At 42.0% G+C, this 25127-nt stretch overlaps 4 protein-coding genes and 4 non-coding genes across 9 annotated transcripts in view; 2 read left to right on the forward strand and 6 right to left on the reverse strand.

Moving 5' to 3' along the window:
- Positions 1–3117, forward strand: part of LOC6506510 (zinc finger protein 160) — a 28984-nt gene extending 25867 nt beyond the window's left edge. Inside the window, exons 3-4 of the mRNA XM_001965153.4 lie at positions 124–321; positions 2780–3117. Of these exons, the coding sequence (XP_001965189.1) occupies positions 124–321; positions 2780–3104 (523 nt within the window). The 3' untranslated portion in view covers positions 3105–3117. The remainder of the gene's footprint in view (positions 1–123; positions 322–2779) is intronic.
- A 52-nt stretch (positions 3118–3169) lies between these two features.
- On the reverse strand, positions 3170–3240 carry Trnag-gcc. The gene has a single exon. It is a non-coding gene; the product is annotated as a tRNA-Gly (tRNA).
- Positions 3241–3406: 166 nt separating this feature from the next.
- On the reverse strand, positions 3407–3477 carry Trnag-gcc. The gene has a single exon. It is a non-coding gene; the product is annotated as a tRNA-Gly (tRNA).
- Positions 3478–3904: 427 nt separating this feature from the next.
- On the reverse strand, positions 3905–3975 carry Trnag-gcc. Its single transcript has one exon. It is a non-coding gene; the product is annotated as a tRNA-Gly (tRNA).
- A 673-nt stretch (positions 3976–4648) lies between these two features.
- Positions 4649–4719, reverse strand: Trnag-gcc. The gene has a single exon. It is a non-coding gene; the product is annotated as a tRNA-Gly (tRNA).
- A 251-nt stretch (positions 4720–4970) lies between these two features.
- LOC6504125 (activator of 90 kDa heat shock protein ATPase homolog 1) lies at positions 4971–6981 on the reverse strand. The gene is made up of 4 exons (XM_001965154.4): positions 6605–6981; positions 5897–6539; positions 5633–5768; positions 4971–5437 (listed from the first exon to the last, which is right to left on the reverse strand). The coding sequence occupies exons 1-4, from the start codon at positions 6750–6752 to the stop codon at positions 5294–5296; spliced, it is 1071 nt and encodes a 356-aa protein (XP_001965190.1). The 5' UTR covers positions 6753–6981; the 3' UTR covers positions 4971–5293.
- A 205-nt stretch (positions 6982–7186) lies between these two features.
- Positions 7187–8918, reverse strand: LOC6504114 (U2 small nuclear ribonucleoprotein auxiliary factor 35 kDa subunit-related protein 2). 2 transcript variants are annotated; one of them, XM_014904927.2, is made up of 5 exons: positions 8844–8918; positions 7966–8784; positions 7784–7887; positions 7543–7702; positions 7187–7481 (listed from the first exon to the last, which is right to left on the reverse strand). In XM_014904927.2, the coding sequence occupies exons 1-5, from the start codon at positions 8855–8857 to the stop codon at positions 7223–7225; spliced, it is 1356 nt and encodes a 451-aa protein (XP_014760413.1). In that variant the 5' UTR covers positions 8858–8918; the 3' UTR covers positions 7187–7222. The 2 variants fall into 2 exon arrangements, with proteins under 2 accessions (XP_014760413.1, XP_001965192.1); XM_001965156.4 differs by lacking the exon at positions 7187–7481 and having other exon boundaries at positions 7539–7672; positions 7759–7887.
- A 602-nt stretch (positions 8919–9520) lies between these two features.
- LOC6506520 (igLON family member 5) overlaps positions 9521–25127 on the forward strand; it is a 56110-nt gene continuing 40503 nt past the window's right edge. The window contains exon 1 of the mRNA XM_001965157.4: positions 9521–9957. Within this exon, the coding sequence (XP_001965193.1) occupies positions 9915–9957 (43 nt within the window). The 5' untranslated portion in view covers positions 9521–9914. The remainder of the gene's footprint in view (positions 9958–25127) is intronic.

The raw sequence follows: 25127 nt of genomic DNA on the forward strand, positions 1-25127 counted from the left end.
TTTAATGTAATTAAAAAATTTCCCAATTTCGAAAAAATCAGAGACAAGTCTGCTAAAATGTGACAGACTCTCAGTGTTGTGGGACAAACTAAACTTTAATTTTGATTATTCTCTTTTTTTTAGGTACAGTCTTAAACTGCATGAACTGAGCCACAAGGAGACATTGAAAAAGAATTTTAAATGCCAGTTTCCGGAGTGTTCCTATGCGGGTCTGACCCAGGAGAGTCTGAAGACCCACCTCGTCTCCCACTCCCAGGGCACACACAAATGTGACCGGGAAAACTGCACCTATGTGGGGAAAAGTGAACTACATCTGAAGAGGTCAGTAAAGCCAATATTTTATTAACAATAAATCTTAGGGGGAGTCCTCTTCATTAAGTTCATTAAGTTGCCTGTTCTTCCGGCTACTTTTTTTTATCCCAAAACTTCTACAATTACTTGACAATTCATTATTCCCACTCGTGGTATGTACTCCACTCCCACACATTTCCCATGAACGCATTTGGCCAGGGCAAGGTGCCCCATGTCCCTGGCTATTACTAATCTACAAAATGCTAATCAGGACTTACAAAGAAGACGAGGCCAAGACAATTGCAGGTAACAAAATAAACGAGCGACATTTTCTACACGAATTTGAATTTCTTGCAAGTTTCAAGAAAAAAAAGCCAACAAGGAAAAATAAAGAAATGGCGAATAAAAAAAGAGCAACAAGAGCAAAAATGTCATCCATAATTGCAGACTTTGAACGGCAATTGCATAAATTGATGAAAACAACAAGAAGCCGTAGACCAGGCCAAGAACCCAGGGAGCATGGGGAGATGTTGGAGGAGGACAGTCGCCAGAGTCGTCGCCCAATACCCTCAACGAAATCGTGACTTATCGATCGCCTTTGATATGCGCATTGAATTCTTGTAATATTTCCAATGCAACTCCTCCTGCTCCTCCAAAACCCGCTACCATGGCCATCCCGACGATCAGTTCAGGGCCAAATTGCCGGCAATATGGTAGTGCCACTGTTGGCCAGCCACTGTGCAGCTGTCCGCCCCAAGAGATCTCCTCCGCAAGGAGAGCACAGCAACAAAAAAGTTACCAATAAAAGGAAAAAGAATCAGACTCAGTTATAAGTGGCTTTGGACTTGGACTTGGACTTGGACTTGGATGTGGATGTGGAGGAGCGTCGTTGGTTCTTCGATCGCTTTGATGGGGACGACATTTGGCTTCTTTTGTACTCCGCCGTTGGTGCCTCGATGCAGATTTGAATGTTCAAGCAGTTGGATTGATAATGGCTAATACCCCAGATCACCTTAACCTTTGCCTCTGTTTTTTCTTAAAGCCTTCTTTGGGTGGAGTTGGGTTGGGATTTTTTACTAAAATTTTTTAAAGAAAAAAGTAAGACTTGAAGTCTGCAAGAATTCTAGATTCAGGATTTAAAATGTATTATAATAATTTAATAATATAACTTTAATAGTATTTAGTTCTAAAATACATTTAAAATATTCCTATAAACTCTCTGAAAATCAAAAATAAATATACTGGACACTTTCCACCTCATTAAAAATGCAAAATGTTGACCCCCAGTCCAAAAATCAGGTCTTGCGTAAATCTTGCCCAGAAATCCAGCCAGGAGACTGAGAACTGTTGTGATGGGCTTAACTCGCATCCGAGATCTTCAATTAGCTATCAAAAGGTTGCGCTGCTGATCCAGGAATTTCAAAGCGCAGCCTTTTGGCCAAAAAGGCGTTTCGCATTGCCTCGATACTCTCGGCCTCGATTCGCGAATCGGGAACTTGTCGGCATTCGACACACAGAGATACCAATTGGGAGGCAGGGGATGCCTCCTACAACTCGACTGGCTTGCTGGCTGGCTGGCTGGAACGATCTTGAAGCTCCATTACTCGCCGCTAATTAAGCCTACCGAGTCGCGCATGAGTCGCGTCCGTCTGTTTCGCCAAACTCTCGGGCTTCAGACTTCAGTTTATTCAGTCGAAGCTTGAGATTTCACACAGATTCCGATTCTGGCGGCCCGAGCCCACTACAAAAAAAAGAAAAGAAAAAAAACATTGGCAATTAATTGTGAGTCTTCGGTTTGGACAGTAGCTGATAAGTGGAGTGGACAACATACAGGAGGAGGAGCCTTTGGAGGAGCAGTTCCTGGAGCAGTGGGCATAATTGAAGGCGCGTAACTGAAATCGTGTGAGTGGGGTAGACTTTGTCTTCCTGGTGGGGCATGTTGGTTTTCTCAAAGATATAGATACTTAAAATTAGTTCAAATAATTTTCTATAAAATATCAGAAAATATTAGTCCTTAAATCATTGTTATTTGTACTATTTTTCTCTATGAATAGAAATAATATTTTGATCTACAACTCATACTTATAATCTGATTAAAAATAATTCTTTACTTTCATCTTTAAATATCCTAAAAAAAACCTTATGTCCAAGTCGAACAAACCAGTAATCGCAATACCCATTATTTGTTCCCCGCTCTTAACCCAAAAACTGATCAGCATCTAAGCCCAGTCCGGATTGGCCGAGGCTGCCGTTTTGTGGTGGAACGAAGAGCTTCTCCCGCTGGCCAAAAGGCAATTGCCAATTGGCAACTTACTCGTATTTTGATTTCGAGCGTGCGATTCGAATTCGAAATTAGCAATTAGTTCTGACTGCGGTGGCGGGACAAGCCGCCACTGGAATTTACCGCCTAATCAAGCTTTGAGATTTTAAATATGGCTTCGCTCAACCATCCTCTCTTCTCTTCCGTTGTCGTTCTTCTGCTCCACAGACACCTCAAGTCGGCCCATGCCGCGGAGAAGGATGGCGAGGAGTGGTACTCGTGCGATCAGTGCGAGTTCAGGGCCCGCATCAAGGGCCACCTCCGCCGGCACTCGCTGCGCCACTCGGGCCAGAAGCCCCACCAGTGCCCCCACTGCGACTTCCAGTGCAGCACCATCGACAACTTACGCAAGCACATCGTTAAGACCGGCAAGCATCCCGGCAAGTTCATCTACGAGTGCAAAAAGTGTGCGGACCTGGAATCCGGTGAAATATTTAAGAGCAACAGCTACAAGGACTACCATAAACATTTAAGTACACACAAAATAGACTAAAAAAAATCATAAATTTAACAAATATAGAATGATATATTTTTATATCTTAAGAAAAAAATTGATTTTGCATCGGCCGGGAATCGAACCCGGGCCGCCCGCGTGGCAGGCGAGCATTCTACCACTGAACCACCGATGCTTCTTATTTTTGTAACTCCACTTCGTTACATTTTTATTAAAATAAATAGCAAAAAAAGATTAAATTATTTGTATTTATAAAAGTTTATAAAATAAATTATCTGATAAGATAACAAAGTTCTATTCATTTACTATGGGGAGATTCAATAAGAAGAAAAAATTGGTTTTGCATCGGCCGGGAATCGAACCCGGGCCGCCCGCGTGGCAGGCGAGCATTCTACCACTGAACCACCGATGCTTCGTAATTTCCCCCGTCGAAATTGTCGTACTTTAAGCTCACATGGATTTAATTCAAAAAAGTTCTGGTTAATCCCAGACATGGCAGCGATCATCGTACAACTGATCTAGTGTTTTTTTTTTTTTAAGATTTTGTATTATATACCTTTAAAAGATCATAATCTCAACAAGGAAATATACCAGCACCTATATATGAGAGGATATATGAGAGGATCCTAGCATATTAAGTGATCAAAAACATGAATACCCACAGATCGGATAGAAAACGTGGTTCCATATCAACACGAATATAAAAACCTTCTCAAATATGTATTTACAAACATAGATTTATCTGTAAACTTTGTAGGAAACTCACATAAATCTTATCTATTTGTCACAAATGCTTTAATTAATTTGTTTGATATTTCAATGATCAAAAAATAATTTCCTGCATCGGCCGGGAATCGAACCCGGGCCGCCCGCGTGGCAGGCGAGCATTCTACCACTGAACCACCGATGCTTCTTGTTTTAATCCGTCAAAATTAACGTTCTTTAAGTTCACATAGAAGTAATTTTCTAAAGTTTTTTGTCAAATCCAGGCGTGACAGCGATCATTCGTTAATTCTTCTTTTAGGGATCTAATTATTTGTTTTGTAAATTTTTGAAAAACACATATGATCATAATCCTTATAAGGAACCTTCTCAGGACCTAAGAGGGGTCCCCTAAGAGGGTATCTTAAACCTATAATGTTAAAAATGTATTAGTTTACCCCAAAGATCGCATTGAAAATAGTATGGTTCAAATCTTATCATGAATATAGAATATAGAAGTTTTTACAAATGTTATAAATATATTTTAATAAACAATCCTTTGAATATGCGAAAAAAAATCACAAAAAAAACTTAAAAATTTATTTAAAAAATGCTTGAAAATAAACTTGTTTAAGGTTTATATAATAATTAATTATATATAATTAAACAATTTCTTTTTTTGCATACAAATGCGACTAATAATTGTCGTCCAGTTTTTTCCTTTTTAAATTCCTCTGTTTCATTTAAATAAATAGCATAAAAAAATTATTAAAGGTAAATTTAAAAAAAAAATTTCTGATAAGTTTACTAAATAAACTTAATTTTGATTAACCCTAGGGAGTATTAATACTTTAAACAGTTTGCTAAGAAAAAAGTGGATTTGCATCGGCCGGGAATCGAACCCGGGCCGCCCGCGTGGCAGGCGAGCATTCTACCACTGAACCACCGATGCTTCGATGACTCAGGCGACTAAATATGTAAACATTAAGCTCTGTTTATTATAATCCCAGAATATTTTAGGAAATCCTTCAAGATTTCTTTTTGAAAGCATTGTGACTACAATGAATCAAATGAAGTATTTAAATCGAATCCAACTCAATGCAGTTTTAGGGCACTTCAAAGGCATTTGCAACTTTTACTTCTATTAATACAAAGTAACATACATATTTATTCGAAATATACATTCCAATACTAAAAAACTTGTTCAGGTTTTTCGTTTATTTATCTCAGCATTTTAATGTGTGAAAATAATGTCGGAAGCGTGATTTGTTTTTTATAAATTTCTTTAATGGAGCACGATGTTACTACTTCTGTTGTAAAAGGCCGGTAATTGTTTGGTTCGATTGCTATCGAACGATGTAGAAGAGTTCTTATTAGAGCCTTCAAGGATTAACAGAAATTATAGCTAAGGGTGGAAATGAAGTTTTCGCAGCTCATTCAGTTGTAAACAAATGGAACTCGTTTAATGATACGCCGGTAACCAAAGCCCCTATCCAATCCCGAGCTTCCGCACCAGGAACGTCAACTTATAAGGCGTCAGATATCGATGTGCCGAAGCCAAAGGTCTGCTTAATGCTATGCCAGTAGTACCGATACCAGTTGATCTTCATCGCATCGTATTCGGAGGCGGGAATGCCGGTCTGCTTGAGCGTCATCATTGTGCTTGAAGACTGTAATGTACAAAGGATTAAATATATTAGTAAAATATCTAAAATATAGAAACCAAAGTATTTGGTTCCCATGGCAATAATTCTTATTGGTGGTTGGTAACAGAATGATACAATATCCTGATTAAAATAGCTTGCTTCTTAATGAAATATTATATTTCTATATTCCCTACAAGCTTAATGTCCCTTTTAACTTACAGTTTCCTCAAGCTCTATGACGACGTTCGAGTAGTGACCAGATGACCAGTTTTTCAGACGCCAGCTCTGCTGAATCTTTTTTTCAGGAACAAGCTCTTCAAACTTGCCCACTACGTTTCCTCCGTACAAAACGAACCTGCAATGTGAAATATGTTTAATAGGAATATCCTAATAAGAAAGCTTAGTCTTCCTTAAGGCTCAGTTGAACGAAATATTAAATATTCCAGTCCGGCATAAGCTTCAGGAAGATGACACACAACTTACTCTCCACCTCGCACGGCGTCTACTTTCGCGGGTGCCCTTGTAAAGGCAGTGACCATCTCCGCTTTTGTGAGGGCATTGTAAAGATCATTAGCGTTGCAGTGGAACTCTTCGGTCATCGACAGGGTGCGTACGTCTAGCTTGCAGCCCACACTGGTGTTACTAGACTTGGGCGACACCACCGACGTATTGGAGGCAGCCTTCTGAGCGGCATTTTTGATGTTGTTAGCATCCTTGAGGTTGGCGTTCGTCTCGGCATGGCCGGCGGCTGCCTCGTCTCCCTTCTTTGGTAGGATCAGGTTCTTGGAGTACTCTTCCTTAAGCTCACGGATGTAGGCGCCCAGCTGATGGCGCACGTGATTCCGGCCAACATTGTACATGAACTGCTTAAGGGTCTCCGACTCGTCGTTGGACTCATCGATGGTCACAGTAATCTCCACATCCTCAAGGTCGTTCTCCTCGGAAAGATTGGGAATGGTGAGCTTTCCCTTGTGGCTCAGATTGCTGTTCTTGATCATGCGGCCGGACCACTTTAGGACCAGCTCCCACTCATAGAAGAAGATAAGCTTGCCCTTGCGATTGTTAACGGTGGCCTCCCCAGTACATTTGTCCACGGTGTCCACCACGCACTCGATGTCGCTCTTTTCTGCATGAAAAGGTGCAAATTTTAGGTTAGAATCCGTGCTTAGAATCGCAACATCGATTACTTGCCAATTTTGAAGTCCTTGAAGAGCTGATGCAGGCGCTCCTTGGACCATGGCGTGGCGTTCTTCTCCGTCCAGTGCCAGTTGTTCACATTGGTGGCATCGGGGCGCTCTTCGACAATCCAGCGCGGATCTCCTTCACCCCACTTGGCCATAGTTCTTTGGATGGGATTTTTGTGTCCGGCTTGTGTGAAATGCTAGTTGATGTCGGCTCGCTACGGGTCCGGTCCGGCAGTGCTTCCGGTGGCAGTTTTCGTTTAATTCAGAATCGTGGGAGTTTGTTTGTGAGTCGAATTTTCTAGAATTCTTAAAAATTCAACTTATTTCATAAGTGTGCCCGTTTACTATGGCGCTAATCAACTCTCTAGAATGCAGCCATTTTTCACTAACCCTGAACTGGTCACACTTGTCAAGAGTGCTGCCAGATAGTTGGAAAAATATCTACGATCTCGTTATTAAATAAATAAATATTTATTATGTAAAATATTTGTTGTATAAATTTTAATATAATTAAAATAATGCCAACAATTTTTTATTAAACACTTAATAAAAAATTTACACACTTTACTACAAAATATTAAACCAAATATTTCAATAAAAACGAATTGCAAAATTTCTTGGGCTTTTATTTTCGGTGTTTCGAATCACTACTAGATGATCTTCTAGATCTGTGATTATGTGAGGATCGGGATCCTGAGGATCTCCAGTCCCGATTGGAGTTCCTATCCCTTTTTGACTGGGAATGATGCTCAGATTGAGATCTTTTTGAGTGACTTGTTCGAGATTTGTGACGTCCATTGCTCAGATCCTTGGCATTTTCGAGATCTGGTTCGGGACTCTCCGACCAGCGCCAATCGCGACTAGGCTCATCTAGACTGTCCCAACTATTAAATTGAGGAACAAGTATTAATATTATTTTATAAATTGAATTAAATTTGTATCCACCTGGCGGAAGGAGTTCTGACGGTGGGAGTCTGATTGCAATTTCGTTCGCTTCTTGGAGTCGTCTTCTCCAGATCCCTGTTGAACAGATTCTTGGGATTGCGGAATAAGTGCAGGTAGAGACAGGTGTTACCTTTGGGGCATTTTCGTGTTAAGGACAAACCTTAAAAAATATGGCAAATAAAGCATTTTTTTGGGTAAGTTTTGTTCAAAGGATACGGCTCTTGGCATGCAGTTCACGTACCGCAAACTGCCCCACGCCAAGTTTTTAAATTTGAGAACTCCACGTTAAGGCGCCTAGAGGCGTAATAGCGTCCTTGCAGATTTATAAAGGCTCGTAACGCTGACCTAGAACAAAGAACATGACCGCTTTTTAGTATCCTCCAATAAATAGTTCAGAAAAAACACTAAAATTCCAAGACAAACCGTTCGTGGCCGTATTCTACAAAAACGTGACCCCTAAGATGTTCCAGGGTATTGCGCACTGCCCGGAAATTGACGATGCTGCCGAACTTTTCTAGCTCCTTTATCGCATCTTCGAAGAATTCATCAAAATCGCTGCGAAGATCGTGCTCAGTCAGTTCCAGTTCCTCGTCCGCGGAGGCGTACTCCTTGTGAACCCTTCGCTCCTGGAGCAGGCTATGGCTAAAGAAATGCCGAATGAGCAGGATGCGTGAGAGCATAGGTCGAGTGTGGTTGAAGGTGCAACTGTGCCCATAACGGCAGCAATTGGTGCGGGAAAAGAGTTCGCAAACCCGTTCGCCCGGATGAGTTTCCATTATGCGCAGCAGGTGTTTCGGGGGCTTCTCCAGCTGGGGGTTATTGAGGTACTCGTGCATGTTTTGCATCATAGCTTCAAATTCGGCATTTGCCTTGGCGATCTGACGCTCGTTTTCTTCCCGCACTTTTCTTCGGGCCTCTTCTCGTTCAGCCAGCTCTCTGGCTTGCTCCTCCTGCAGGCGTTCCGCATCTGACTGTTCTTGCCGCCTCCTGGCCTCGTCTAAACGAAATTGCCGTTGAGCGATGGCCTCCCTACGGAGCCACGCTTCCTCCTCCTCCTGTTGCTTCATTTCTAAGGCTAGGCGCTGGAATTCCTCCAGTTCATACTGCTGTTTTTGCCATTTCTGGTACTCCGGATCGGATTGTTTTTGGTTCTCTGCTTCTTGCTCCAGTCGGTCGCGTTCTTTTGCCTTTTTTTGTCGCTGATACTGGCGCTGCTTCTTCTTAATTAGCTTTCTTCTAACTCTGAGAGGTATTAAACAATATTTCAATCGGGATTTGTTTGGTTTATAAATTTTATTTACCTTTTTCGCGGCATTTCTTTTATTTACGTTTATGTTAGATATGTGAGTTTCTGATGTAGTTACATCGATAAGTTATCGAGCTGGCGTTGCCAACCTGACAAAAATACTGCAAAAGCTTTCAAGTAAGCTTTCTTTTTAAAACAATTTGTCCTTCTTAACTGAACTTTAAATGTTTATCTATAAAATTGTATTCCCCAAACACGATTTTACAGGAAACTTGTGATAATTAAATTTAATTTTATGATCTTAAAATAAAACAGGAAGGTGAAACCTTTTAATTTGTTGAAAGGTTTTTACTTTCGATATAACAAATAAATATAATATACAAAATGTATTCAATTAAGAGGGCTTTTTATAAACTGCAACCATAATCATCTCCAAAGGTGTGAAACTATACAGTCTTTTATGGTATCCACCAAACTTGGCTTTATATTATAGCGCTGAAACTGTTATACTGCATTTAATAGACAGATTATGGCACTCCAATAAAGATACATTTTCTGGGAAAAGTTTTCTTATCAGACGCTTTCACCACGAGCTTTTTGAAAGCCTTGCCCCTCCATTTCATTGAAAGCTCTCTTAGCAACATTTCCCCCCTTAAGCTGGGGTTGTTGCTGCAACATTTCCACCCTCTTAAGCGGGGTGTATGCTATTTCGTATAACCGAAGATACGAAAAAAAATCAAATTCATTTCATTCAGTCGGTTCGTGGCGCAACATCCAGAAATTTGTGCGCGTTGGGCGACTTGTACTTCGTGTCCCCAGAGCCGCTCTCTCCGACCACGCTTGTCGTGAATTCTCTCCGTTGGCTCGGGATCCGAATCCCGAATCCGGACTCCGGCTCCGCTTATCTGCCGGATCGGTAAGCTCAGCCAAAAAAGAACAACAACACCAACATCCGTAACGCAAGAATCTGATAAAAAACTAAGTCAAAACAATTGAAGTGAAATAAATGAAATAATTCAAGTCACTTTCGCTACGAAACTATTTAGAAAATTAACAAAAAACAGATGTGTTTTTAAAATATTAAATACTAGTGGAATTTAATATATATTAGCAGTGAATTTCGAAAATGAAACTAATTGGATTTATTCTGAATTTGGCAGCCCTAACAGGTGAGCGAATTTGATGCAGTAACAAAAATTTAATTTAAAAAAATATATATAAATGTAAAACCATTTAAAGAATGTTTCAAAAATCAAATAAAAAAATCATCTAAAAATTGGCATTTTTCATTGTGATTTTTATAACTGATAAGCTGTAAATCTTTAACCTTTTAAAATTTTCAATTGATAAGCAAAGAATTTTGAAGTTATGAACAGGAAGTATTATTATTAAAACAAATCTTTATACTTATCTGAGAATAAATCAGTAAATTTTTATACAATTTGTATTTTATTTTATTTTTATTAATTTGCAAATATTTTGCTTTTTTAAGCGTCCAGTGTATCATTAGTGAGGTGAGGTAACTGAGTAGTAGAGAGGGGCTCTTCCGAGTTACGTTCTGCGTTTTATTTTTATTCTCATGGACACCGTTTATTATGTTCTTGGCTCCCCTGACCGTTAGGGCAGTTACGACTTTTAGTTTTATTCATAATGTGGTTGCGGTTCTTCGCGTGCTCTTCGCCTATCTATCGGTCTGCCTCCTAATGTCGTTACGTATTTATCAATATTTCCGTTCGGTATTTAGTTTTGCGGCTCAAGGGTCTCGTGGCTAATAGAAAATCGATGGGACATTGTTGCACATATTGCTGGTCCAATGGAGGGCAGCAGCACTTTGTCACAAATATGTATCAGAGAGATGGAAAAACATCTCGAGGCTGGTTCGCTTCGCAGAAGCCCCTTTTCAGACTGTCAGTCAACGATGTTTGCTCTTAGTCTTTCGATCAATTTCAGCTGCCTAAAAGCTGTCTGTGTGGTGTTAAGTCCCCTCTTGGCTGCCATTTCAATGGCCTGCCACATGGCTCTGATTTTTCATTGGGACTAACGCCTGGTCCTCGTCCTTTAGTCTCTTAGTCCTCCGGTCTCTGGTCCCTGGTCTCCAGCCTCCGACACTTCAATCTGCATGCCCCACATTTATGTGGCACTGCGTTTTCGGTTCTTTTGCTCCTTTGCCTTTCTTTGATTTCATCGCTCGTCGTTCTGCTTTCTCCAGCATTTTTCGCACTCCAGCGAGGTCCTTGCAAATATTTAATTTAAGCCCGGCGACATCTCTAGCCGAAGGGTATAAACAATTTGTGCCACACTTTGTAGTGCAATAAAAGGTAGAGCCAACTGTGTGTAAACTCTGCAGATAAAAACGTAAATGTTTGTACTTTCCCTAACGATTTTATTATTACTTTCATTTGGGGGTATGCATTTTTCATTGGTTGGGCTTAAGAAGAAGTTTCCTGAAAGAGAAATTTAGGTTTTAGGTCATTGAGGACTAAAGTGGACTATAAAATATTTAAAGCATACTTTTTGGGATATTCCGGGAAAGTAATAATGGGCTGTGATGGACCTCTTTCAAAGTTTGTATTATATTCATTTTGGAAATTTCAACAGAGATGATCCAAACTTCGGCATTTATCCTTTCTCAGCTTAAATGTGGCTCACTTGCACTTGCTTTTATCCTCAACTGCGGCATCCTTTTTCGCCTGACTCCGTTTATTTTTGCTTCTGCGTCCCACTTGCGGTTTTGTTTAATTACGCATATTACTCCGCCAGCCCCTGCCACTACAGCTCCTTCTCCTTCTCCAGCTCCTGCCACTTTCACATCCCATCCAACCCTGCAATTGTGCATCACACTACCCTCTGGCCATTGCCCATTGCTGCTGTTTCTGTTTCTGTGGTCACTTACTGACGGGACGAGTGTCTTTGGTTGGATCTCTTGAGGCTTGTCAACGGCAGCAGGCAGCATTTCCGGAGGACCAGAGCCGCAGAAGGAAGAGGGGGAGGAGAAAAAGGATCCAAAGGGGTTATGCGAATTGGATCCAGTAGCTCTGCGGTTACCAAGCACTTCCGTTCACAGGGTCTCTGATGTAAATGGGGTGGGAATGGGATTGTCAAGTGACCAACAGCCTCGATTTGGCCAACTTAGAGGGTGCCAGAGTCCAATCGGGCTGGTTAATTACTTTGGTCGAGATGAGTGCTGCTGCTCTCCGATCCAATTGAGTGCCCTCCGGGCTAGTATTTATCATATTTACCCGGCAAATTCCACAAATTAAAATCAATATGAAGCCTGCCGGGGAGTCAATCATTAATTATCCAAGCGCCGGCTGCTGCAGCGCCTCCTCTCTGGGCTCTAATGAGGTAAAGTGTCAAAAGCAACGCCCCTGCGGAAAAAGTGTCGCATTACTTTCGGCTAGCACTGTGCCCCGGCTCGCTAGCTCTGTGTGTGTGTGTGTGTGGACTTTTAATTGAGGGAAAGGTCAGCGTCGCATCGATTTTAATGCCAGCCAGTCTACAAAAACAAATATCGTACTCTAGACCTAGGGATTAAAGAAAATTGGGTTTAATATTTCATCAATTTTGGGGGTTAATCTTTAGAGGGTTGTAAGATGGGAGTTATGTTATGAAGGAGGTAGGAGAAGGTAGTTATTTTAGTTAATTTTTTCAAATCTTTTTAATCTACTTTAAGCTTGTTTTCATTCCAATGTGCAAAATGTTTGAGGGCCCGGGGAGTGTTAGTTGTAGGCGTATAGTAGTTTAGTAGTAACATGCCCACGCATGGTTCGTTGCTGGCGATTCAATTTAGTTTTGCCACTTAACCCCCGAGTGCCCCCGAATGCGGTGGTGGGTGCCGCCACCTTTGGCTTTTTGGGAGAAGGGCGGGCGCAGTGCAGTGCATGATAAATTGCCACTTGACTTTGCATATTTGCGCTGTCAACGGGTCGTGAAAATGCTGATGGGACCAGGGAGAGTGGCATCATAGTGGAGTGAGTGCTCTGTTGGAGGCGACACCAGTCAGTTCTCCATCATCAGCAGCCACAAAACGGTCTCAACTCACTTGGTCTCGCCTCACTCCTTATTGTTGTCTATTGAATTTGTTCAACTTGTGCCGGGCGTCCGAACTTTGACTTCTGGTAAAGTTTTTCCTATATGGAAGAAGGGTCTGTGTGTGGCGGAGATACAAACTCATCAACCTTGACATCCTTTAGGTTTTCGGGTATCCAGCTTCCGCCGCAAAAACAAGCAACTATTCCACTTGCAAAAATGCCCAAGACTTTCTCAGGAAATCATTTCTTGATTTAATTTATTTCATTGTTGTATAGTTTCTCTGTATTTTTTTCAAGTGCTTCGTTATATGTGTCTTCTATTTAACAGACACTTGCAAAAGTGTCCTGTCATCCTAGCAAGTTTTTGGACTTCTCCCACCTCCTGCCAGTCTTGCTCCAATTTTCCTTTTTCGCTTTCATTTGGCATGCATGATTTTTGCTGCCAACAATGTTTTTTCCCCAATTTTTTGTGTCACTTTTTTGTTGGTTCCCCCTCCGCATTCGTTATTATTTTTTAAATCCGACAAGCACTCCACGTAGAGTGTCTGTCAGGTGGTGTCGGAGATCGTGCAGTTGAGTGTGACACCGCTGACACCACCGCCGACCCGCTTCTGGTTATCTGCCGGGTGGCACGGAGTGAATAATTACAATGGCCTCCGGGGCAACAATCGAAAATGTGTTATTTCTGATAAAAGGTTCTGTGATTTTCCATTTAAAGCTAATTGGGTATTTCTGTTGAAAAACTGGCACGAAAAATAACGGGTTTAATCTTCTTTCTAAAAAGGTAAAAAATCATTAAAACCCAAAGATAAAAACCCCAAAGTTCTTTCCACTACTCTACTGGTTGCTCTATAGAAAAAAGTAATAAAAAATATAGTCACTCCTATGTTTTGCCCGGACATTCTTTATTTAGTTCGTGGGGCAGCATGTCGAGTGCATCACTTTGTGCGAGGCAAGCACTTTGACATTTCAACAAATTGCTGGGGCAATTACCATTCACCGAGTCAAGCGCTGCCAGTTATTTGACATACATACATGTGGCATGTCCAGAAATCATTGCACTTGTCGGAATCGCTCGGAAATAGGAGAGTAAGGAGCCAGTACAAAGAAAAACAAATGTGTATGACACTCTCGAGCATTCAATTTGGATTCGGTCTCGGGCGCTGCTTTGTTTATGATTTAATCAATTGCTCATTAATTAAATGCCTTTCAGGCGTTTGTGTTTCTTCTCTTTTTCTGGTATCATCGGAAACCGCAACGGTGGGGCGGGCAAAAGTGGTGATGTTTCAATTTGTGTCGGGGCGTGCATTTATCATCAATTAACCTCTGACCCCGAGCTGCAAAGAACCAAACAATAGAGTCATGTACGAAGTATGAATGGTGGTAGTGGTCGGTGATTCAAAGTCATTCAAGCTCCGATGCCGATGGGGTTATAAGCTGCAAAAAGCAGTCAGAAGGGGAGCTGGGAAACCATTCAAAGCAGGCATTGTGCCAGGCGTGCCAGGGGAGGCGTGGTCAGTGATGCCGGTGATATAATTTAATTAAATGGTCAAAAGATATGGCCATATAAAAATGGCGTCATAAAACACATGCCGATATTCAGGCGAATTTAATTGATGTTTATGCACGGCCCATTGAAATGAATCGCGGCGATACATGGCGCTGCTGTGTAAAAAGCAGTGGCAAAAAATCGTTAATAATAATCGATTTGTGTGCACTTTTAATCAAAAGAGATGCACAAAAACCAGCAACACGGAAAGTGCAACAACCAGAGAGCACCGCCCTTAACCCACACCCACATCTGCCCACGGAGTCCGCAATTTAATCGTTCTGCATGGTCAACTGTTTTATGGCCCTCTGACAGTCCGACATTGCTCTCTGGGTTCTGTTCGCTTTTTACCAATTGCTTTAGCACGGATTTATTTATTTATTTAACAGTGAAAAAAATGCAAAGAAAATGCGTATGAAAAACTATAAACAAATTGCAGCAACATGCTCACTCCGTCAATATCTAAAAATGAATTCATCGTGGTCGTTCCACACAAAAACACAATTTGTTTCAATGATCCCTTGGAGCTATCTCTATGCCTCTATGGAAAAAGTGTTTACTGTCTGCCGTCAATTGAGATTTCAAAATCATTATTTGCCATGATTTTTCACCATTTAATTGGACAGCAAGAGTATACTTTATACATTTTATAATTTCATAAATAGTTTGTACATTTATTGCTCAAATACCCACTTTTTTTTTGAAACATCATTCGGCAAACTATTTCATCAGGGGGCACTTTGCATTTTCCGGGCGGGGGGCAGGAAAAAAGCCTTTTTAAACTCTGCGGCCAATTTATGTGGCGGTTGCGATCCGCCATGAATACAAAAAGCGACTGAGGGGAGCCCAGGCCGCACTTATGTATATGCATATGTGATAAAAGGCAGAGCGACTCATAAAAAATGCACCACATAATGCCGCATGACCCGGCCGAGTCACGCCCACAAAAAAAGTGAATGAAATAAATGCGCGTATTGTCTGACAACAAGGAGCTGAAATAAAAAATCCAACCATGGAAATAAAAAGTGAAAAAAATAGAAGCAGAAGCTGATGAAGAAAAACTCCAAACCGACTGGCAGTTATTATAAGGTTGTGGGGAAGTGGGTGTGGGTGTGGGTGGTAGTGGGTAGTACTGTACTATATAGTACTATATGTGTGCTAGTGATGCTAACCTAGTTTATGACGGAGTTTAAATTATCCCTTTGTTTTTGCCGCAGTGTTTTTTTCCGCTCGACAAACAAAAGCCAAAGCGCTCCACTTCGAGTCTCGACCTGGAAGAAAAAAACAGACATCCCAGCCAGCCAACAGTTTCATGGTTTATATTACGTGTGTGTGTCGTTGGCGGTGTTAGCTGCTTTTTGTGAGAGAGTGTGCGTTAATGGCGATTCTGCCGTCAAGAAATTGCATATTAATCAAGCCTAGGCAGGCAGGACGAAGAAGTAACGAGTTTATCGGACAAGATTCGACTAGAAGAAATCCTATAAAATATTTAGGAAGGGTTTGCTACCCAAATAAGGTATCACTTCTTAAGAATAATATTCCTATTTGTAGAACTTAAAAGATTATTAAACTTATATACCCTAACATACCATAAAAGGAGTATCCTTTTCATGAAGAAAAACGTGGCGTACCTTTAATGACAGACCAAATAGTGTGGGGACATTTGCGGCATGTTTATACATATATTTTCATACATGTGTGACTTGATCTCCACTCTTCCGGTCTAATGGTGTTTTTAACGAAGCCCCAAAGAGATTTTCACAATGGGCCAGAGTCGCTCTCCATGGCACAGTCATGCCGCTTTCGGCCATAAGCCGCCTCCATATGACAAGTCTTTATGGACACGCAATAAACACAAATTGCCTGTCATATGTGTGCTTTGTGTAACGAGCTCGGAAAGTCAGGAAGCTTAACAATTTGTTTCACTGCGAGAGTGCTCATCGAAAAGCGGTCAGTGCGCCTACCAGAAGCCAGCACATAAATCCACAATCCTTGGGGAGCGGCTCCACATGCACGACAACACCAGAACCAGAACCAGCCCCACCAGCACCACCCGCAGCATCGCCAGCAGCAGCACCACAACTGACAATTGAATTTATTGGGCCGGAGTCTATCAATCAGTTAATACGAAGCCGCCAGAATGGGCCAGTCACTGCCTGGGGTTGCCTTGTAATGACAGATCCGTAAGAAGATTGCCACTGTGCCACTGCACAGTGCATAATATATGTATTGCAACATCCCAAGGATAACCATTTAAAAACTAAATTAAATAAAAAGGATAATCCATAATAAAATATTAATGGCTTAGCTTAACTGCTAAGGCCTCTTCAGGCCAAATATAATAAGAAGAAATATCAACAACACCGACTACTGTATCCTCATCCAATTAGGGAAGAATTACTTGGAAAGTTTCAGGCACTGCGGCCAAAAAGGATAATGGCACGTATGTGAAAATCTGCGTAAGGTGAAGCTGAATTATGGCCAAGGGGGACTACTTGAATGCCTCGTTTGAAGCCCAGGCTCGTTAAAGTTGGCCAAAAATATTAGTTCTTGCACCTTTTTGGGGCGAACAAAAACATAAACGCCTGCAAGTGTGGATAACACATGCAAAAAGGTTCCCCAGGGTCAACTCGAAGGATAGGGATAAGGATAAGCATAAGCTTTCCAAATTCCGCACTAGCAAGGACAAGGATATGGGAAGGAAATCACTTAAGTATGACGGTCATAACTGGGAGTGCACTTGTTTGCAGCTAACAAAGTTGTGGGCCGGGCATTAAATGTTTAATGAATTGCATTAGCCATGGAGTGGACCGAAGTTTAGTCTAATTAAATGTGCTACCAACTTTGGCAACGACTTTTGGCCACGCCCTTCCCTCGCAATCGCACTCGCACTCTCGCCCCTCATCCTCCCACTCCGGCAATTTGTCACTCTTAATGACTTGTCAGCGGGCGCCTGGGCAAACATGTCGCTACTGTTCCTCAGTGGACTATGGACTCTGGATCCGGGACCGAGGAGTTTCATCGACTTGAGAACGTAATGTAATTGAAAAGTTTCTGGGCACCCAAACAACAGGGCAGGACAGGGAAGGGAGCTCTGAATGCACTAGAACTCCTGCTCCTGCTCCTGCCTGGCTAGCTGACTTAGCCGCAATATCCCCCAACAGCCAAGTCAGCCAAGGATGGGGCATCATCAATGCAGCGCAAATGGAGCGTGGCCATGCCATGAAACAACAGCACGTCCTGGCCAAATTCAATTTGTCAAAAAGATGCTGTCACGAAGGAAATGCTGAATGCTTGCTTAATTCCTTCATGCAGCAAACAACAGACCAGATGGATGTGGATAGTCAGGATAGTCAGGGCAGGGGCTGGGTATCATTTGTTAGTTGCACGTGAACAGTTAATAAATGCCATGACAAATGCATCGAAGTCTGCCGGAGTGCGTGTTGCAATTACAGCACTCTATGCTTCTAGTTTTTTCTGCTGGCTGGGGTCCTGCGTGATCATTATAGCTTATTGTTGCCGGCGTGTGTTTACATGGCGTATGAGCAACGGAAATGAGCTGAAAGGAAAGCGGAAACAACAGTCTATGAATTGGAAATACAGAAAAAAATCGAAAAACTCAGAGGGCGGGGATTTGGGAATGATTTCTTTTAGACTGTCAATAGTAGATTGTCGATGGATCCCCACATTGCGTATGATTAATATTCCCGAGGCTCAGTTCAAAAAATAAAAACCTATGATGAAAAGTAAAAGATTTTCTTCAGTGAAGTCATGCACAGAGCCACCGGCATCGCCACCAATAGATGCACTCGATTTATATGCCACTTGGCAGGTCCTTGCCTTAATAGCAGCTCTAGGAAGCAAAGCGGATTTTGATGGCTACACGTCGCCAACTCGGCAACTCGAGCCACTAAAGATCAATTTCTGTGCAATTTAAAAATGCATTTAACTTGGGTGGGAAGCCCGCTCTCACCACCCACCCACTCCGAGCTCATAAAACTATTGAGGCGTCCCAGAAGTGAGTTTCCCGACGCAGCAGCCCAAAACGAGTTCGGTGAGGGAAAAACCTTTCAAACTTCTTATGACTTTTGCGAAGAGCAGTAGCGGCAGGAGAAAAAAACTTTTGGCTGTTGAATAACAATAAGCTGTGAAAAAGGTGAAATGCTTTAGCCCAAGTCTAGGCGCAAGTGGGTAGAAGGCAGACGCCCTGGTAAATGGCTTGGCAGATAAGAGCAGGTAGCTCTGGAAAAGTGGCAATGCGCTTATCTAGTCCACAAACACACACTCGCATGAGAGGGAAATGGGGCTGGGTAAAATGTGTTACTCAGAATGAGGATTATGGCTGGGTAACATGAATTATTAGCCACCCAGAATGACATATTATGAATTATAACTAGGCAATGGAGTGGAGCTAATCGAGTTATCAAGAGGAAAAAAGTAGTAATGTCCTAAAAACCATTTTACATCACTAATATATTAGTCAGCTATGATTTATTGAATTAAGTGACATCTTTTAATTCGTTGATGGCCTTAAAACAAATGGAAATGGTAGCAATTTTTAAAACAAAACCTGAAAATGAAATGAAAAGCTAAGAGCTGTTGGCCAACTAATCGGGTTGGTCAAGGTTGTTTGCTAAAAGCTTTCCTGTCTTTCGTGTTTTGGAAATGCTCGTAATTAGACAACTCTTGGACTGCAAACGGGCCAAGAGAGAACACGAAGACACAAAGAAAAATAGGATGGAAAGGCAGGAGCCAAGATGGCAAATGAAATTTACATTTCTCTCTAATCCTTTGGCCCGCCTGTCATTTGCACTCATAGGATAGCGGAATCTCCGAATGGCCGGAACGAAACTGCCTCTCCTCTGAGCACTCGTTTGTTCGTTTGTGCGCTGTACATTTTCATTTTCAACACAAAGTTTTGTTTTATTACCCCGAGGACACGAACAAGACTTTGTAACTTACAAGCCAAATAACAAGTTGGGCCGAATGGCAAGGTGGCTCGGTGGCTCAGTGGCTAGGTGGCCTCAGTGGAATCTGTGGAGGGCGACCAAGGTTTGTTGCAGTTGTTAAAGTTGGATTTGATAATAAAATTACTTTTGCTCTGCTGTTGCTTTGCTTCGCTGCGATGGCCTTGCCCGGCTGCTGCTGCTCTTGTTTTGGCCTGGGTAAGTCCGAGTAAGTCCATAAGTCCGAGTTGGCCTAGTTTGCATCTTGACTTTGTAATGAGTCCCAGCTGCGTGACTTCTACTTGTTATAGTCAGGGCCTTAGCGCGTCACTCCACCTCCAAAAATCAATCATTTGTGATGGCGGAGGTGCTTTCTAAATCAAACATGGGACATCTAGATATGCAATTAGTGGCATTATGTTTGGATCACTAATGCATTTCCAGCTCCCACGCCTCACATAATCATTTCAATTATGCAGAGTGTGTGTTTGCCAATGGCTCGAGCCCGATGAACTGGCTACTTAGCCAGAGACCCCATGTCCGGCTCAAGCGCACTCGAGTTGGTCAAGGAGGTGGACTTGATCTGCTAATGGTTTTCCCCCCCATTAACAGGCAGGTTGCAAAGACAACATTATTGTATTTCCGTCCGAAGCTTACAGCCTACTGAGGCTTAAGCAAATATTATTGTTTTCAGTGTGTAACTAAGTAGTGGGGTCTTCAGAGCCCTAAACTATACCTTTTTCGTACCTGTCTGAAACACAAAACAACCGAAGTTAGGCATCAAAATCAACATTAAGCTTCCCATTTCACTTTTGAAAATTCATCATTTTCACGTGTGACTTCAATAAACGTGTTTTTCTTGCAAATGTTTGAACAAACTTCAGTCATTTGCCAAAAAAATATCGGATGCAATTGACGTTGGCAAAGGACATTGGGAAGCTTGTTCAATCAATAAGTGACTCTCCAGTGTACATAATCACAGAGGCAAAATCGACAGCAAATGCGATTAATGTGTCGAACGATGGACAGCTGTAAGGACTGGTCCTCCTGAAGGTCCTGCCCATAAATAGGAACACGGAGGTTGGGTTTCGATTGGACGCAGGATGTCGGGTGCTGGTAAAGTGTTGCATGGTTGATTGAAGTGCTTGTTGCAGCAGTTGCACAATGAACGGGCCCCTATTCACCAGCTATTAGGCTGCAGTCCTGCAGACCGGTGAGCACGTTCTGCATGTCCTGCATGTTCATCAGGCAACAGGACTCGGGGATAACAATTCGGTGCGGGTACCGAATCCCGACCTGGTTCACAATGCTTAGGCAAGGGCCGTTGTTTGTCCAGCCAGAGGGTGACAACTCACTTAAAATCCCACGTTGCGTTACGTCACTAGTCCTCCCAATCTTCTGGTCCACCCGTTTCCAATCTGGACACCATGTCTCGGCTTTTTGTGACGACGGTCTGATGCAGATGCTGCAGTCGGTTGCCTAATGCCCGGTGCTTTGTGTAAAAGTGTCGCAACTGTGACGCAATTGGGCTGGAAAGAGATGGACCTGGCGAAATAGTTCCCCAAAAGCATCGCTGCCTTATCCGCTTTAAGGCCGCCTCCTTTGGACATTTCCTCCTTCTGGCCGTCCTGTTGCCATTGTCTATGCATGAAATTTTCACTTTGGCCGAATGCGTGTGTGCAGCGTGAAATATGTACGCGCTTAAATTGTTAATCATACGCAGTGTGGACCGTTGCAGCTTCCTGTCGCGCCCAACCAATCCGCCAGAGAGCAGCTCTCGGCCCCAAAAGGAGTCTGGTGGTGCCCAGAGCACTCAGAGAAATTATTGCCCCGGTGATAGCAATAAATCTTTACTTTGTTAGGTAAAGAAAAATAGCTTTATATTCGGGTTTTGTAGGGTTTTTAGAGATTAAATTCTTGAACTCTTGTGATAAAATCTTTTCTGAAAGGTATCTTTAATATTTAAGCTGGACAAAGAGCTATTCCAATGGCGACTTTGATGGGCAAGCAAGTTTTCGGGCCAGAATTTAGTTGGCGGCTAATGAGACGCAATTGGCCAACTTGGCTGGCATCCTGCGGTGATACGCTGTCAAAGTCCGGCTTAATGACATTACCATGGCTGATGATTACAGGTAATTACTGTAAAGTGGTCCGTCAAAGTTCACTGCACCGCAAATTAAGCAGTGCATTAGCTCCGCAGAGCCTGGAGTCTAGACAGACTGCCGGCGAGCGAAATTAATTGTTAAACAAAGAAGTTTACTATTTTTCTATACTCCAATTAGCACTGAAAAGGATAATGAACTAGGTGCTTCTCTGATTCTCTGACTCTTATATACTTTTAAAGTTGAAAATTAATTAAATTAAAGAGCCGAAATGCCATGGAGGTAGAGAGATGCTCCGCCATTTGACGTGTTTTGACACTTTAGGCGATCTGACTGGCATTGATAGGAAAATTACTCTGACATTATACACAACTTACACTAATTAAGGTTTAATTAAGACGAAGTTCTGGAAATGCTTCAGCTGACTTATTGATAAGTGCATTCGCCTCATTGAGGTAAACACTTTGTTGCGCCTGAATGCGTGCTAGCATGCCACAAACAATATTTGGAATTATTAGCCGCATTTGTTTTGATTTCGACTATCGATGGGAAGTTGTATGAGAGCTAAACGACACTTTAATTGGATTCCATGTGGCTAAGTTTGTTAAGTGAACTGGAATCTTTTGGTCGATGGATACAATAAAAGGATTACTTAAATAATCACTTATTTAAAGACAGATAATAAAGGTAGCTCTTGGGTATATTTTGTTGAAATCTTTTATGACTTTCTTACTCAAACTCATAATTCATAATTCTCAATTTTTATTCGTTTTTCACCTCTTTGTAGCTTATGTTAATACTTAATAATTGAAGCAGTTCACTATGAAACCTTATACAATAAAAAATTGCATAATTCCTTTTTGTTCGTTAAGCGCTTTCTTAACTTTCTGTGTGTTAACTTTTTGCGCGGTTGGGTTTTTGTGGCAAATTTACACGCGCAGGTGTGAAATGTAAATGCGCCCAAGTTGGGTTGACTCCCAGCCATACACACACACACACCCGTTCACCCATGCAAATACACATAAATTGCGGCACACATACACACTCACAGAGAAGCGTCTGTTCATGCAACACACATTTGGCTTTGGCGCTTCGCGAACTTTAATTACTTTGGCCAAAGTTAAAGGCGTGTGCAAGTTCTCGTATAACTTTTTAATTAGTTGCCTGCCATCGCATTTGCCTTCAAAGCAATCAACGCGTCAGCAATCGGCACCAGCACGTCCTGGAGTCCTGACTCGGGACTTCCTAGGCTGGTTCCCAGGAACTGGGGCTCGGGGTGAAACAGCAGCTAAACGGTTGTCCTTTGCAGAAATGCTGATTTACACGATGTTAACATGCAAACGAAAGTGCAGAGGTAAATAATAATGAAGCCATTTGATGTCCAACAGTGCTGGCAGCCAAACAGGATATGACTTAACAAGTGAGGTTTTTGTTAATATTAGTTTTTAATTTTTTATTGTGTTCAAAATGAGTTTTAAGGATACCAACAACAGCAAGCATAATAGAAAATATTTATTTTAGGACATGAGATATCTTAGCCCCCCTTTTTTATAAAAATAAAAAGTTGATAAAAACCCCTCGAATTGTGAAATATTAAAATTTGTGCCAGATCCCTGCCAAATTGACAACTTTATCCGTCAACGCCTTGGGCCACTGGCTGCCAATAAAACGGGGAAACATCTTCCGAGAGCACGAGATTCATCACTACGATGTCATTGTGTACGCCGATGGCTGCAATATGTCTGATTTATTTATGCGGCGCTGACATCGACACTATACCTCGCCCTCACTCGCCGTACTGCCCCACTTCCAAGGCAAACAAGCGGGCTTATAACCTGGCTTCTTAATGGGCTCTGTGATATGCATGGAACCCACACTTGGCGCCCACTTTCCTGGCCTTAATCAAATGCGGTTATGATGTCCGTCAGGACAGGGCTCGGGATATGCAAACTTATCCCGAAGCCCAAGTCGGCTAATTTGTAGCTGCTGTCTATGTGGCACATTATTGGATTGCGGCGTAAAGAGGGCGTGGCTAGTGGCAAGGAGTCGGGGGCGTGACTGAAGTGAATATAAATAAGCCTTAACTCGCAACCCATCGCAACGCAATTGCGAATGTTTTATGCAATTCGGCGTAAAACAAATCACACACGCACCACATCACGAAAGCTCAATGGGAAAGTAATTGCGGGTTCCGGGAAAATTACGATGCGAGCAAATACCCTTTGATGTGGATTCAAAGGCATCAGGACTTAAAAAAGGGCTGTAAGAAATAGAGAAGTGATTGAAAGCAGTGAACCTGAAGTGGTTAGATTACTTTAAAACTTTAAATTTCAGTTACAGGTTTATGATTTTCTCCGTTTTGCACAATATGTTTAAGGAAATAATACTTTTATTTTAATTTCAACAAAAAAGAAAGAGTAATGTAATGATAACCACTTTTATGGAGCATTTTCTGGAGTGCGTACGTGTGTAAAAGCGAGTCAATCAATCAGCCATTCAAGCCATTTAGTCAGTCAATCAATCAATGCGCTGGCTCCGTACGTGCCCGTCATTCTAATCGAGTCACATTTTTTAATACTCCCCCTGGAAGTGCTCCAATACGAAGTTGCAAAGACCAACACGGCGTATAATCAATATTAAAGTAGCTAACTGAAACTATGTATCCTTGTTGCAACAAAGCACGGCTAGCAATCGGCTTAACTTTTAGCAAATATGTTAACTCAAATGCTTAACACACAAGTATTAGAAGGATATTATGGGATTCAGAGTTAATTGAATTCAATCTGCCTTCCACAGAACCAAACTTTTTTTCATTGGGTTTTCAGTTTCGGTTTAATGTGTTGAAATGTTGCTGACCTGTCAGTTGGGGTTTATCAGAGTAGCTTTATCCATATCGAGCCAGCCTCCACAAGCGGCAACTGTGGCATTATGAAATCTTTATGTGCAAATTATGAAGCAATTTACCGATGGCCCCAAAGGGGACGGCAAAGTCAAATCTGTGCGGAAGGAGCCAGCAGGCCACTTCTGGCGAATATCCTGGCCGCAAAGCACTTGCCAAACATATAAAAATGTCCCACAAGAGTATAATGCCATATACGCTTTTTAAAAGCCTCTAAAATAAAAATGATATTACATTTTCTTAAAGAAGGGGCTTTAATAATTTATTTTTGAAATAACAATAATTTAAATTTAAACCTAGATGCTTGGTATTGTAAATATCTAACACCTTTTCAAGTGAAACCCCTTATTTTTAGTCATTGTATTAACTTTTCAAAGAGGGTATCGCTGGTGCGAAATAAGCTAAAGTGTCAGCAGCAGGTCTGAGATGGTGAAAGGCCATTGAGCTGGGGGCTTTCGGAGGGGGAGCCATTGAAATGGCATTAACATTTAGCAAACGGCAATGGTATAAGATAGCAAAATGCCAGAGACGCAGCTGCACTTGCCCGAAATCAAACAATTTCGTAGAACGTCTGCGAAAATTGCACGCCTGCAGCACCGGCGTGCTTTGAGTTGCATTCGGGATCGAGTTTTGGTTTGTGCCTGGTCCCTGGATGCGTGTATAGATTGTATACCAGGGGTTGCAGGGGCACGTTTCCATTCGTTCCGTTGGATTTCATTTGATTTGCCGCCTCAATTGCGCACTTTTGTGCGGTCCAAGTCAAATAGTCACTGGCTGTGGCAGTGGCTGTAGCTGTAGCTGTGGCAGTGGCA

The sequence above is a fragment of the Drosophila ananassae genome, chromosome 3R, assembly GCF_017639315.1.
Source record: "Drosophila ananassae strain 14024-0371.13 chromosome 3R, ASM1763931v2, whole genome shotgun sequence".
In the NCBI taxonomy this organism is placed as follows: Eukaryota; Metazoa; Arthropoda; class Insecta; order Diptera; family Drosophilidae; genus Drosophila; species Drosophila ananassae.